We start from the raw sequence: 14,011 nt of genomic DNA on the forward strand, positions 1-14,011 counted from the left end.
AGGAACAATTCATTACTAATTTCCAGTGATGTCTAATATAACCCCACCTTCAAGACAATATAATTTAAGAGCTTAGTCTGCTGAATTATAAGGAACATGGCTGTCATCTAGAGCTCTCCACACCAAGTTCTGAGATTAAATTTCCACCTCATTTGTACATCAAGTCCCTTTCCCCCACATGACAGAAAAGTAGCTTGGGAGGAGAGAAGCCCTGCCACTGACAGAAGGCTCGGCCAGAAAAGGGAGATCGCTTACACCCAAGAGCCCACAAGGCTGAGGCATAACACTCTGGACCCAGCAGGACAAAAGACCAACCTAAAGGCACCATGGATGAGCCAGGAGTGAATATGTGAGTACTCTCACTTTACTATTTTCAGAAAGCTCCTCTGCTATAACATTTATGTTAACCACACGGCATGCTATCAAGACCCCTGTACAATACAGCAAGACCCACCCCAATTGAAATTATCCAAATAAAAGTATGCAATTCTGAAGACATACAGTCATTGTGTCAGTTTTATAAACAGCCCCACTAAAAACAAAACTATTTAAATGTCACTCACCTTTTAACAAAGTAAAATTTTTCTATTTGTAATTTATACTACTCCTAATATTTGGAATATGCCCTTCTAAAGAAAAGCAAAGAATTTCAAATCTTATATTCATTGTTAAACATATAAATTATAGACATATTTAGTGTAACACAAATGAGGATACAGATGTACAGATTTCATGACAGCTAAAACTAAATGAAGTCACAAGTATGTAGCGTCAAAATACAGAATCACCAAATATTCAACTACCCTCCTTCTCTCCAGTAAAATAACACACTAGGAAATGGGCTATACCTTTGCTCATACTGTTTACTCTGCTGGAATACCTAGCCCCCATCTATTTCTCACAGGACAGTACTATTTACCCATCGAGATTCAGCTTAAATGTACTATCTCCCAGGTTGAGATGGTCTTCAGGCAGGCACTAAGTCATACTTATCTTGTGTCAGTGTTACTTATTTCAGCACAGTGCCTGGTATCTAGCAGGTTCACAGGATATTCCAACTGAGCAAGAAAAGATGTGCAACCAGAGCTTCCACACCCATGTCTGCAGAATCTCTTCTCACCTTTTCTGCCCTAAGTGCAGGAAGACCCCTTCATTTAACATTTACCATTTCCCCAAGGCTCTCACTAAAAGAACTTCTCAGCATATTCTTCTCCAAGGAACAATGGGCAACCCGCAAACCTCCACAAGCTTCTTCATTCTTCCTCTGGGCTCATACATACATAAGCTCTGCTCTGGGAACTATAGAGCCCATACTCTCCACACACTGGAAAGGGAGGAGGTTACAGACCATCTATATTTGCCAAAAGAACACTTTCCAGGTCCAGAACCATGTCATCAATCAAAACTCACGAGATTTGATTCCACAGCTCATTTCTGGCTAAATTCACCAAAGGGCCATGTCTTCCCCTCATTAAGTCTGCCCTAGTTCAGGATACAGTTGAGTCTAGAAGAGAGCTACCCCATTATTACTTAGACCTTCACAGACATCTAGGAAATGCCAAATTTTACCTACACTTAATTCCCTTCTCCCTTCCTCTACCCATTTCAATTCATGATAAGTCAAATTTTACAAAATAAACAAATTTTTAAAATTTATTTATTTAGAGAGAAAGAGAATGGAGGGGAGGGAGAGAATGGACAGGGGCAGAAAGAGAGCAAGAGAGAATCCCAAGCAGGCTCCACACTGTCAGCACAGAGCCAAACGCAGGACTCAAACCCAGAAACCATGAGATCATGACCTGCACCGAAGCTGGACACTTAACCAACATGCGCCCCCAAAATAAAGAATTTTTTTTTAATATGAAATTTATTGTCAAATTGGTTTCCATACAACACCCAGTGCTCATCCCAAAAGATGCCCTCTTCAATACCCATCACCCACCCTCCCCACCCTCCCACCCCTCATCAACCCTCAGGCTGTTCTCAGTTTTTAAGAGTCTCTTATGCTTTGGCTCCCTCCCTCTCTAACTTCTTTTTTTTTGAGAAACTTAACAGAAGTCCATGGGGGAGGGGAAGAAAAAAAAAAAGACGTTAGAGAAGAATTTTTTAAAGATGAATGCTGATCAAGAACTTTGGGGTATGAGCTATGGGTAGGAAACATTTTTTATTTCATAAAAATTTTTAAATGGTGACTTATGCAATTAATAAAGTGACCTTTTTAATGTCTTTATTCATTTACCTTCAGAGAGAGAGCACAAGCAGGGGAGGGGCAGAGAGAGAGGGGAAAAGAGAATCACAAGCAGGCTTCGTCCTGTCAGCAGAGAGCCTAACACAGGGTTTGATCCTAAGCCAAGATCAAGAGTAAGATGCTTGGAGGGCACCTGGGTGGCTCAGTCAGTTAAGCGTCCAACTCCGGCTCAGGTCATGATCTTGCGGTTCATGAGTTCGAACCCCGTGTCGGGCTCTGTGCTGACAGTTCAGACCCTGGAGCCTGCTTCAGATTCTGTATCTCCCTCTCTCTCTGCCCCTCCTCCACTCACACTCTCTCTCACTCTCTCTCAAAAATAAATAAACATTAAAAAAATTAAAAAAAAAAAAAAGAAAAAAGAGTAGGGTATTTGGGGCACCTGGTGGCTCAGATGGTTAAACATCCGACTTCAGCTCAGATCATGATCTCACAGTTTATGAGTTCAAGCCCCGTGTCCGGCTCTGCGCTGACAGGTCAGAGCCTGGAGCCTGCTTCGGATTCTGTGTCTCCCTCTCTCTCTGTCCCACCTCAGCTTGTGCTTTCTCTCTCTCTCTCAAAAATAAATAAATAAGGGGTGCCTGGGTGGCTCAGTAGGTTGAGCATCCTCCTTCAGCTCAGGTCATGATCTCGCAGTCTGTGGGTTCGAGCCCCGCATCGGGCTCTGTGCTGACAGCTCAGAGCCTGGAGCCTGCTCCGGATTCTGTGCCTCCCTCTCTCTGCCCCTCCCCCACTCGTGCTCTGTCTCTGTCAAAAATAAATAAACATTAAAAAAATTTTTTAATAAATAAATAAATAAATAAATAAATAAATAAATAAAGAGTAGGGGCACCTGGGTGGCTCAGTCGGTTGAGAATCCAACTTCAGCTCAGGTCATGATCTCACAGTCCGTGGGTTTGAGTCCCCCACATCGGGCTCTGTGCTCACAGCTCAGAGCCTGGAGCCTGCTTCGGATTCTGTCTCCCTCTCTCACTGCCCCTCCTCTCTATCTCCTTCAAAAAATAAATAAACATTAAAAAAAAAAAAAAAAAAGAGTAGGACACTTAACCGACTGAACCACCCAGGTGCTCCAGTGATTTTTTTAATATGATAAAATACATATGTAATAATATTTATTATATACATATTATGATCATAACTATTTTTTCTAAATACTGAAGGAAAATACAGTACATTTAAAATTTTGGGGCGCCTGGGTGGCGCAGTCGGTTAAGCGTCCGACTTCAGCCAGGTCACGATCTCGCGGTCCATGAGTTCGAGCCCCGCGTCGGGCTCTGGGCTGATGGCTCAGAGCCTGGAGCCTGTTTCCGATTCTGTGTCTCCCTCTCTCTCTGCCCCTCGCCCATTCATGCTCTGTCTCTCTCTGTCCCAAAAATAAATAAACGTTGAAAAAAAAAATTTATAAAATTTTAATTTCAGGGGCACCTGGGTCGCTTAGTAGGTTAAGCATTTGACTCTTGATTTTGGCTCAGGTCATGATCTCATGGTTCAGGAAACTGAGCCCCACATCCAGCTCTGCGCTGGCAGCACAGAGCCTGGTTGCGATTCTCTCTCCCCCTGTCTCTCTGCCCTTCCCCTGCTCACACACACGTTCTCTCTTTCAAAATAAATAAACATTTAAATTTTTTTTTAATTTCAGTGTTGTAAGTTACAATATATAAAAGACAAATGACCAAGAGAAATTAAAGTATAATGTATAGAATACATTATAGTATAATGTAAAGAATAATGTATAGAAAAGACAAAATATCAACATCAAAACCATACAAAGGAAACCTGGGAAATCCATAATAAAAACAAACAACCCAACAGGAAATGGGCAAATAAAATGCAATAAAGACAATTTGCAGAAAAAGATTAAAATATTCAATAAACCCATGAAAAACTGTTTACTCCCATTTAAAAAAAACACAGAGCTTAAAAGACAAAGTCTTATTTCCAATATTAACATAAAGAAAATTTAAAAGATGTATAATATCCATAGAAAGCAATGATGTAAGGGAAAATGTACTCTATCATACTCTTGCTCAAAATATTAAGTAGAATGGTCTTTGGAGGGTAATTTGTTAATGCAATTGAAAATGTACATTCTCTCAAACCCAGCAATTACACTCACAGCAAGTTATCCTTAAAGGCTATTCACCAAGTGGTCAAAAATACATGTTCAAGGTGGGGTACCTCAGTGGCTCAGTTGGTTAGGCATCCAACTCTTGATTTCGGCTCAGGTCATGTTCTCATGATTCCTGAGTTCGAGCCTCAGATGGGGCTCTGTGCTGGCAACGCAGAACCTGTATGGTATTCTCTCTCTCCTTCTCCCTCTGCCCCTCTCCTACTTGTGCACTCTCTCTCTCTCAAAATAAATTTAAAATATATGTGTATATACAGTGCAGATATATATTTATGTATGTTCAACGAATACCACTGCCATCATTGTTTGAAATATCAACTGCTCAGAAACACTCTAAATGTCTGTCAAAAGGGAAATGGCTAAATATATGATGGAACATTCTTACAAGACACCATTACTCTATCATTAAAAAGAATGAAACAAGTGTACTTACAAAGATAGATCTCAAGAAAACTGAAAATAAGTCAGAAAACAATAAGCCTAGAATTAACCCAATTACATCTAAATTAAATTTAATTTAAATTAAATAATAAAATCTTAATTGCCTCCCTACCTATAAACATATAGAAAAGGATCTAGAAAAATAACAAACTAATAATAAGAGGGTTATCCAAGGAGAAAAGGAGCAAGATAGAAGACACTTCTCACTTTAACTCCTAATACCTCTATATTGACATTTTTATGAACAGTATGTATTATTTTTTTACTGCTTTTTTAAAAGGAAAATAAAAAATAAATACACATACACACAAAAAAGTGGTTTAGATGTTCTTCACTTTAAAAGGCAAAGATCAAGATTTATTCATGGTCAGCACCATCCCAGACTCTGAACATTTACCACAAACATAACATTATAGAAATGTAACATCCAAGTAGCTATTAATGCAACAAGCAATCACTACTTTAAAAAAAAAAAAATCTCTGTGTAGACATAAACGTGTACAACTTCCTAAGCTGTCTATTACCATAACGTAAAGTTTTCTCTTTCAGTAATGATAGAATAGCTCATACTAGAACATCCCTTTTGCATGCAACCATTATAAACTGGAAAAAATATTTAAAAACAAATATGAAAAGGCAATAAAGAGCAACAAAAAGCAGGCAGAAACAGGAGTTGTATATTTGGAATAAGAGAAGGGCACTAGGTAACTTTCCCATCTCTTAAGTCTTTTCGCCTAAAGGCAGGCTCCAGTCAGTAACACTGGGCAGCTAAAACTCAAGTAAGACATCTTTAGACTTACTGGTTCAAGAAACAAAAGGCAAACTTCAGTACAACTACAACAGCTGGCAAATGAAAAGTCCTAAAAAAGAAGAGAGTCACAAAAGGGTGGCTTCAATTTCTACACATAAACTCTGCCTAAATCTCTGGCTGATCTTTGAATGAACAGTTTCAAGCAGCCCAATTAAAGCTAAAAGAACTGAGCAAAAGTTTTGGCTACTGTCCCCTGTAGAGAAAAAGATTTGGAATGTGAGTTCAGCCAAATTAATTGCCCTTTCAAACAAAGAGATCAGCATTCTTCAGAGGAAATAACATAAGCCAGGCTCTACAACATATCAGACACCATGTGCAGGATGCAATCCAAAACATTAGACACATGAAGAAAAGGGAAAATGTGACCTACGGTCAAGAGAAAGATCAATGGAGATTAGCTTCAAGATAATCTAGGTGGTAGATTATCAGGGACTTTAATGCAACTATAAAAACTACACTCATAATGAATATACAGACTCCCAAGATCTCAGCAGAGAGTCTAGTGAGAAAAAAGGGAATTCTAGAACTAAAAAAGCATCAAAAATAAAAAAATTCACAGGATGGGGTTAAGAGCAGATTGGAATCAAGAGAAGAAAGAATTTGAAAACAGAAATTATTCAATCTGAAAAAGAGGGGAAAAAGAGGAGGAAAAGAGTGAAAAAGAAAAGAAAAAATCAACAAATCCCAAGGACCTGTGGCACAATATCAAAAGGTCTAACATAAGCATAATGTGAATCACCAAAGAAGACAGAGAGAATGGGACACAATATTCACAGAAATAATGGTTGAAACTTGACAAAAACCACTAATTTTCAAATTCAAACTCACTCTCAAGTAGGTTTAAAAAAAAAAAACACAAAAGCTAAATACATTATAGTCAAACTGCTAAAAAGCAAAGAGAGAGAAATCTTAAAAGAAACCAAAAAGAAAATAACACATTACAAACAGAAACAATGATATGAATGATTACTAACTTCTCTTCAGAAACAACAGAGGCCAGGGGCACCTGGGTGGCTCAGTCGGTTAAGCGTCCGACTTCAGCTCAGGTCATGATCTCACAGTCTGTGAGTTTGAGCCCCGCGTTGAGCTCTGTGCTGACAGCTCAGAGACTGGAGCCTGCTTCAGATTCTGTGTCTCCCTCTCTCTCTGCCCCTCCCCTGCTCATACTCTGTCTCTCTCTGTCTCAAAAAAAAAAAAAAAAAGAAAAAGAAACAAACAAACCACAGAGGCCAGAGGACCATGAACAACACCTTTACAGTACTTAAAAAGAAAAACAAAACAAAATTGTAAACCCCAAATTCTATACCCAGTGAAGAAAATATCCTTCAAGATTGAAAGTTAAATAAAGTCATGTCCAGATAAACAAAAACCAAAAGAATTTGTCACCAGGAAACCTACGCTACAAGAAAAAAGTACAGGAAAGTTTTCAGGCTGAAATGTAATCTTCAGGAAGATATGAAGAAGTGGGAATGGTAAATATGTGCGTAAATAAGACTCTTGTGTCTTCATCACCTTTGTAATACAGAATTATTAAGAGCAAAAATTATAATACTGTTCTGTGGCTTTTACAGCTTCCAAGAGGCAACCAGAGCACAAAAGAGGGAAGGATTCAATGACTACACGTTTTAGATAAAGTGGTTCAATATTAAAAGTAAACTGCAAAAAGCTTAGGATATATATCATAATTCCTACACTAACCTCTAAAACAAATTCTAAGAAGTATACCTAGAAGCTAATAGAAAAAATTAAAATGAAATTTGAAAAAATTCAATTAACCTAAAAAAACAGGAAGGGAGGAAAAGAACAAAACACAGGATAAACAGGAAACAAAAAGCAAAATGGTAGTAAACCTAAAAGCAATAATATCAATACTCATATTTAATGTAAACAGACTACACACTGCAGTTAAAATCAAAATAGGTATATGCCACCTATAAAAGACACAATTTGAATTTAAAGACACTGTTATGTAGAAAGAAAAGTGATAGAAATAGATACACCGTGCATACAGAAAGCAAAAGTACCTGTACTAATAGCAGGTAAAGTAGACTTTAAGTCAAAGATTATTACCAAAAATAGCATGATATTTCACATTACAAAGAGGACAATTCATCATGAGGACATAACAATTATAAATACATATGCACCTAATAACAAAACTCCAAAATACATGAAGCAAAACTGACAGAATTCTTTGGAGAAATAGACAAATCCACAATCACGGTTAGAGATTTTTAACACCCCTCTCTTGGTAACTGATAGAACAGATATAAAATGGCAGCACACACATTTTTTTTTTTCAAATATATGTGGAACATTCACCAAGACAGATCATATGCTTGGCCATAAAATAAATCCCAACAAATATTAGAAGACTGAAATCCTACAAAGTATGTTCTCTGACTACAATGGAATTACATTAGAAATCAGTACCAATAAGGTATCTCTAAAAAGTCCAATATTAGGAAATGAAACAACATGCTTCAAAGTAAGCCATTATCAGCAAATAAATCACAAGATATCTTAAATTGAAAGAAACTGAAAATACAACAACGTATCAAAATCTGTAGGATGTAGCTAAAGTAGTGCTTAATGGGAAATTTATAATTTTATTTTGTTTGTAATTTTAAATGTTAATACTGGAAAAGAAGATCTAAAATCAATGGCCTAAGTTTCTAGAAAAATGTAAGGGAAGAAAAGAAAATAAGATCGCAATAGAAATCAATGACCATTTAAAAAGACAAATAGAGAAAATTAAGATAAAAGGTTGGTTCTTTGAAACTATCAACAAAATTGATAAATCCCTAACTATACTAATCAAAAGAGATGGAACACAAATTAGCAATATCAGAAATGAAAAGGATATAGCATTAAAATAAGGAAAGGTTATTAATAAAAGGTGAAAAAACATCATTAGAAAAGTCTTGTCTTTTTTTTTTAGTTCACAAAGCAGAAGCAAAAGCATATAGAGGAGAGAATTATCTTAACACTAAATAGGAACCTGCCACAGTAGAAATCTCTTGTAACTCAGCAAGAGGAGAAGCCGATTCTGTCTTCATGCTGTTTTCTCCCATTGACTTGCAGTTCAACTCCAAGCCTGCAGCCCCCAATCCATCACCAAAGGAGTGGCAAGTCAATGCAGATGAGACCTGGTCAGCTTCCAAAGGAGATTTCAACTGACCTAGAAGAAAAAAAAGAAAGCCTAGGGAACACACACATTTATATAATCAACCAAAAGTCCCACAGCAGACTAAGAAATCCAGGGACTTTTGATAGGAAGCCATGCACCTCGCAGCATACAAGAATTCATTCACAGGTTCCAGCACATAGAGCCAGAGTTGTGAGCATCTCAAAGAAAAAGGCTAATAAGAGACCAAAGTGAATATATTTTTCTCGAAGTTTTAACAAAAAGGCAGAAGCACTGAAGAGAGAGAGCACCAGAAAGACAGACAGAGGGGCAGGACTCTTCAAGCACTGTACCTCCAACGAAACATTCAGACATATACAAGCAAAACCAATCACAAACGTGTACAGAAAGTTCGTCTACTGAATCATCAGTGAAGAATAGTATAATAAACACTGCAACTCATTCAAAAATTTGATTTCAACACCATCTAAAACTTGTGGAAGGTAGTATACAATGATTTAGATGGGTTCTCCTAGACAGGCAAGCTGGTAAGACAATTCCAGAACAGATTCTGACTCACCTTCTTCAGATTCCTTGTTAATGGATGATGTGTTTTGCAAAGGATCAGTATTAACCGTATCAACCAAATCTGATACAACCAAGTCAGGATCTAGGATTTCATGCGTCCCATTAGTGGACAGCCTGGAGGACCGTCTCCTCGATAAGTCTTTGTCAGTGGTTTCCGAGTAGGTTTTTGACTTTTCCTGGGCTATAAACCATTAAGAGAGGCATAGTCAAGAACCCAAGAAGAAGAAATAACTCTGCTATTCCAAATTTCTGGGCTGGTTACCCCTACAAGGGCTTAAAGAGACTTCTGAAATATTAGGCCAGTAATAAAAGGAAATATCCTTTCTTAATTTGTAGTTTTAAGTAAAGGCACAGTCTCTCTGCCAGGATAGAATTATCCTTGTTCATGGTTTGAAAATTTGTTTTGAGGGGCGCCTGGGTGGCGCAGTCGGTTAAGCGTCCGACTTCAGCCAGGTCACGATCTCGCGGTCCGTGAGTTCGAGCCCCGCGTCGGGCTCTGGGCTGATGGCTCAGAGCCTGGAGCCTGTTTCCGATTCTGTGTCTCCCTCTCTCTCTGCCCCTCCCCAATTCGTGCTCTGTCTCTCTCTGTCCCAAAAAATAAATAAAACCGTTGAAGAAAAAAAAAATTTTTTTTGAAAATGTTTTGAGATCACGCCCTATCTTTTAATCCATTTTTTTTCTATTTTTTTTTAGCATTTATTTATTTTCAAGAGACACAGCACAAGCTGGGGATGGGCAGAGAGAGAGGGAGACACAGAATCTGAAGCAGGCTCCAGGCTCTGAGCTGTCAGCACAGAGTCCGATGCAGGGCTTGAACTCACGAACTGTGAGATCATGACCTGAGCTGAAGTCAGATGCTTAACCAACTAAGCCACCCAGGTGCCCCAAGGTCACACCCTATCTTGACAACTAAGTTCTATTTTAGGGCATCCCAACTTAAAAGTTTGTGTACTAATTTTCAAAGTCAATAAAGTTTATAAAGCCTTAGAACCATTACAAATCCTTTTCAGAGCCAAAGCACTTTTTAATCAATAAATAAGATTTTTTAATGTTTATTTTTGAGAGAGAAAAAGACAGCATGCATGTAAAGGGGAGGGGCAGAGAGAGAGGGGTACAGAGGATCTGAAGTGGGCTCCATGCTGACAAGACAGTCCAATATGGGGTTCAAACTCACGAACCATGAGATCATGACCTGAGCCGAGGCAGGATGTTTAACCAACTGAGCCACTCAGGTGCCCCATAAATAGCATTTTTAAAGTTTCACTTAGCATGTGAAATCCGTCCCTTCCTAAACCATTAAATTTCCAATGGAAATGTAGTTTATGGGCATGAAGATGACACCACTAAGCCCAACATTAATATAGTTTGTGCTTTGGGATTTATTTTTCTTCAAGCAAAACTCCTTCTGATCCAACCCAAATCATCCACATCAGCTCCTGTGATCAAAAACAGCATTAGAGTCTATATATTGAAAATAGGAAACAACAGGAGTACAGGGGAAACTAACCCAATCAACATCAAGTTCTAGCCGCACATACACAAACTGGAGACTCACATGAATTTTTGTCAAGCCGAGAACGTTTTAATGGGACGTCACTTCCTTTTGATATTTTCCGTCTTCTCAATTCCAATGTTATTGGTTGCAAAGTTTGAGAGTTTGAATCCACAGCTACAGTGTATATAAAACACACAAAAAAATTATGCAATTTCTTAGTGCTCAGTCCTTATGATTATATATAAATAAAACACATGCACACACACACTCACATAATAAACAGACCCTCAAAGGGCTAATAAAAAACAAAAGTGTAATGGGTAAGACACTACTTCCTTAACATGAGATGCTGATACCTGTAGACTGACATCCTTCATCTTTCTCTTTTTTAAAGATTTATTTCTTCATTTAAGTAATCTCTACACCCAATGTGGGGTTCAAACACAAGGCCCCGAAATCGAGAGTCGCATGCTCCACCGACTGAGCCAGCCAAACGCCCCTTCCTTCATCTCTTTTTTTGGTTTCTCCTATGACTCAGCTCTACATACACTTCTCTCCTAAAATCCTCTCTTTAAAACCCTACACCCCAACATGACTACTTTAAAACATGACAGTGCAGGGGCGCCTGGGTGGCTCAGTCGGTTAAGCATCCGACTTCGGCTCAGGTCATGATCTCACGGTCCGTGAGTTCGAGCCCCGCGTCGGGCTCTGTGCGGACTGCTCAGAGCCTGGAGCCTGTTTCAGATTCTGTGTCTCCCTCTCTCTCTGCCCTTCCCCTGTTCATGTTCTATCCCTCTCTGTCTCAAAAATAAATAAACGTTAAAAAAATAAAAAATTAAAAAAAAAATGACAGTGCAAGGGCAATAAAAAAATCATTTTTACCACCATCAAATCTCCTCACCAAAACTTGACTTATCTCTGGCACCTGGATGGCTCAGTCAGTTGAACATCCAACTTTGGCTCAGGTCATGATCTCATGGTTCATGAGTTCAAGACCCACATCAGGCTCGCTGACGTTAGCACAGTGCCCATTTTGGATCCTCTGTCCCCCTCTATCTGCCCCTCCCCCCCTTGCACTCTCTCAAAAATAAATAAACATTAAAATAAAACAAAACTTGATTTATCCAATACTCAGGAAATTCACCATGCAGGCTAATTCCTAAGATGTATACCTGGGACTATAGCCTGAGTATTGTTTTCAATCTCTACTTGCTAAAGTAGTTAGGTTGGCATTGGTCCTAGTTGTGAGGGACCAAAAAGAATGTCAACATTTATAACCTCTTAAAAACAATTCCAGGGGCGCCTGGGTGGCGCAGTCGGTTAAGCGTCCGACTTCAGCCAGGTCACAATCTCGCGGTCCGTGAGTTCGAGCCCCGCGTCAGGCTCTGGGCTGATGGCTCAGAGCCTGGAGCCTGTTTCCGATTCTGTGTCTCCCTCTCTCTCTGCCCCTCCCCTGTTCATGCTTTGTCTCTCTCTGTCCCCAAAAAAAATAAACGTTGAAAAAAAAAAATTTTTTTTAATAAAAAAATAAATTAAAAAAAAAAAAAAAAAACAATTCCAGAAAAATCTCAGGAGACTACGCTATTTGATAGTCAGTGTTCCAGGCAAGGCTGCTGATCCCCAACAAATCCAGCTCTGACACAATTTAGCAGTGCAGACTCTAAACCCTTGGATAGTACTCACTCTTTATTTTTAAACCCAACACTTAAGAAGCTCTCCCCAATCACAAAAGATGAGAATCCAAAACAGGCAGAAGAAAAAACAAAAAGAAATGAAACCAGGAAGTTTGTGGGGAAGATAGAGCTTGGGGGGGGGGGGGGGAGGAGGGCAGGGCGCGGTGTCTGATGAAGGCTGAAAGGAGAAAAGAAGAAAGGGAAAAGGAGTAAGGGGAGTGGGGGGGGGGGGGCACGAGAAGAAGACTCCTTGAAGACCAGTAGCTTCAGATTGGCCATGTCGAAAAACCAGAGACAGGGCTGAGGTCTGAGGAGGCAAACCTGAAGAGTGTGCTAAACTTCTTGGCTCTTCCTGTGTTCAATCTTCCCAATATGCCAACATTATTTTGTTCCAAGTGGTTAGAACTTGGAAATCACAAACATTCCAAATTAAACACAACTACAAACAACCCTCCTTAAATAGCTCAGATCCTGTTCCAATTAAGTCTGTAAAATTTAGAGAGCTCAATGCTTCACTGGGTCAATGAACTTGTGCTAATTAATTTTTAAAGGAGATTTGAACTACATAGGACATATTTGACAAACATTTTTACTTTGATACCACATACAATCCAGGGCTGACTACACAGAACAGTAGTGTTTTCCAAACTCTTCTTACAATAAGAATCCTCTGGGAAGGCTATTAACAATTTCAGAGATTCTGACTGGAGAGAAATGCCTGAGGCAAACTTGGAAAACACCATTTCTCTATCAAATCGATCCTATTTGATATGAGATCTTACACTTACAAAATAAAAGCAATAAACTGAATCCCTCCCTACCTTTTTTAATCTGAGTGAAGCCAAGTGGCTTCAAAGCGGCAGTCAGCAACGTTGAGTGCAACCACCCCAGTATATACTTTCAGGAGGGTATAAGCCAGAGCATGAACAGCTGAACGGGAATCAGTTTCAGAGCACTCACTTCTCATAGACATGCTTTCCTAAGCTGAGATGAGGACACATTAGATTTCCACTAGTTCTCATTTTCCACCTCTTCTTGCACAAGTGCCCTTCTCCTACTTAAATAAAAAGGCCTGCCTAACACACATCCTACATCTTAACACGGTACACTGCCCAGAGGTTTAAAACCTCCAGACTTTCTCAACTGGGATTCCTCATCTGAACACAGAACACAGAGATAATTTTCTCAATTCTCCCAAGGATGGTTTATAACTAGTAGCATTCTCAATGCATGGAGATGTCAATTCATTACGGATGCCTTGGGCAGTGGGGTTTAATTCTCTCCCAGAACCCTGTAGAGGAAGTGGTGAATTTATACGCGTACTAATAGAAATAGGAGAGCCACAAATGCAAGCTATACGTGTAATTTTCAATTTTTTAGTTCAAAAAAAGTGAATTTATAATTTTACTTAACCCAACACATCCAAAAACATCATTTTAACATAAAAAAATGATTAATGAGATATTTTACATTTCTTTTGTTTTTTTGCACCCAGTATTTGAA

General features: G+C 38.9%; 1 protein-coding gene across 2 annotated transcripts in view; it reads right to left on the reverse strand.

Moving 5' to 3' along the window:
- The window catches only part of PHF20 (PHD finger protein 20), a 173,159-nt gene that overhangs the window by 63,733 nt on the left and 95,415 nt on the right, over nucleotides 1-14,011 (reverse strand). For both annotated transcript variants that reach the window (XM_047068404.1, XM_047068403.1), the window contains exons 7-9: nucleotides 10,896-11,009; nucleotides 9,333-9,521; nucleotides 8,627-8,806 (exon numbers count right to left, since the gene is read on the reverse strand). In XM_047068404.1, the coding sequence (XP_046924360.1) occupies nucleotides 8,627-8,806; nucleotides 9,333-9,521; nucleotides 10,896-11,009 (483 nt within the window). The remainder of the gene's footprint in view (nucleotides 1-8,626; nucleotides 8,807-9,332; nucleotides 9,522-10,895; nucleotides 11,010-14,011) is intronic.

Source organism: Lynx rufus, unplaced genomic scaffold, assembly GCF_022079265.1.
Source record: "Lynx rufus isolate CCGP_SWC_20201006 ecotype Redwood Valley unplaced genomic scaffold, mLynRuf1.p SCAF_8, whole genome shotgun sequence".
Taxonomy (NCBI): Eukaryota; Metazoa; Chordata; class Mammalia; order Carnivora; family Felidae; genus Lynx; species Lynx rufus.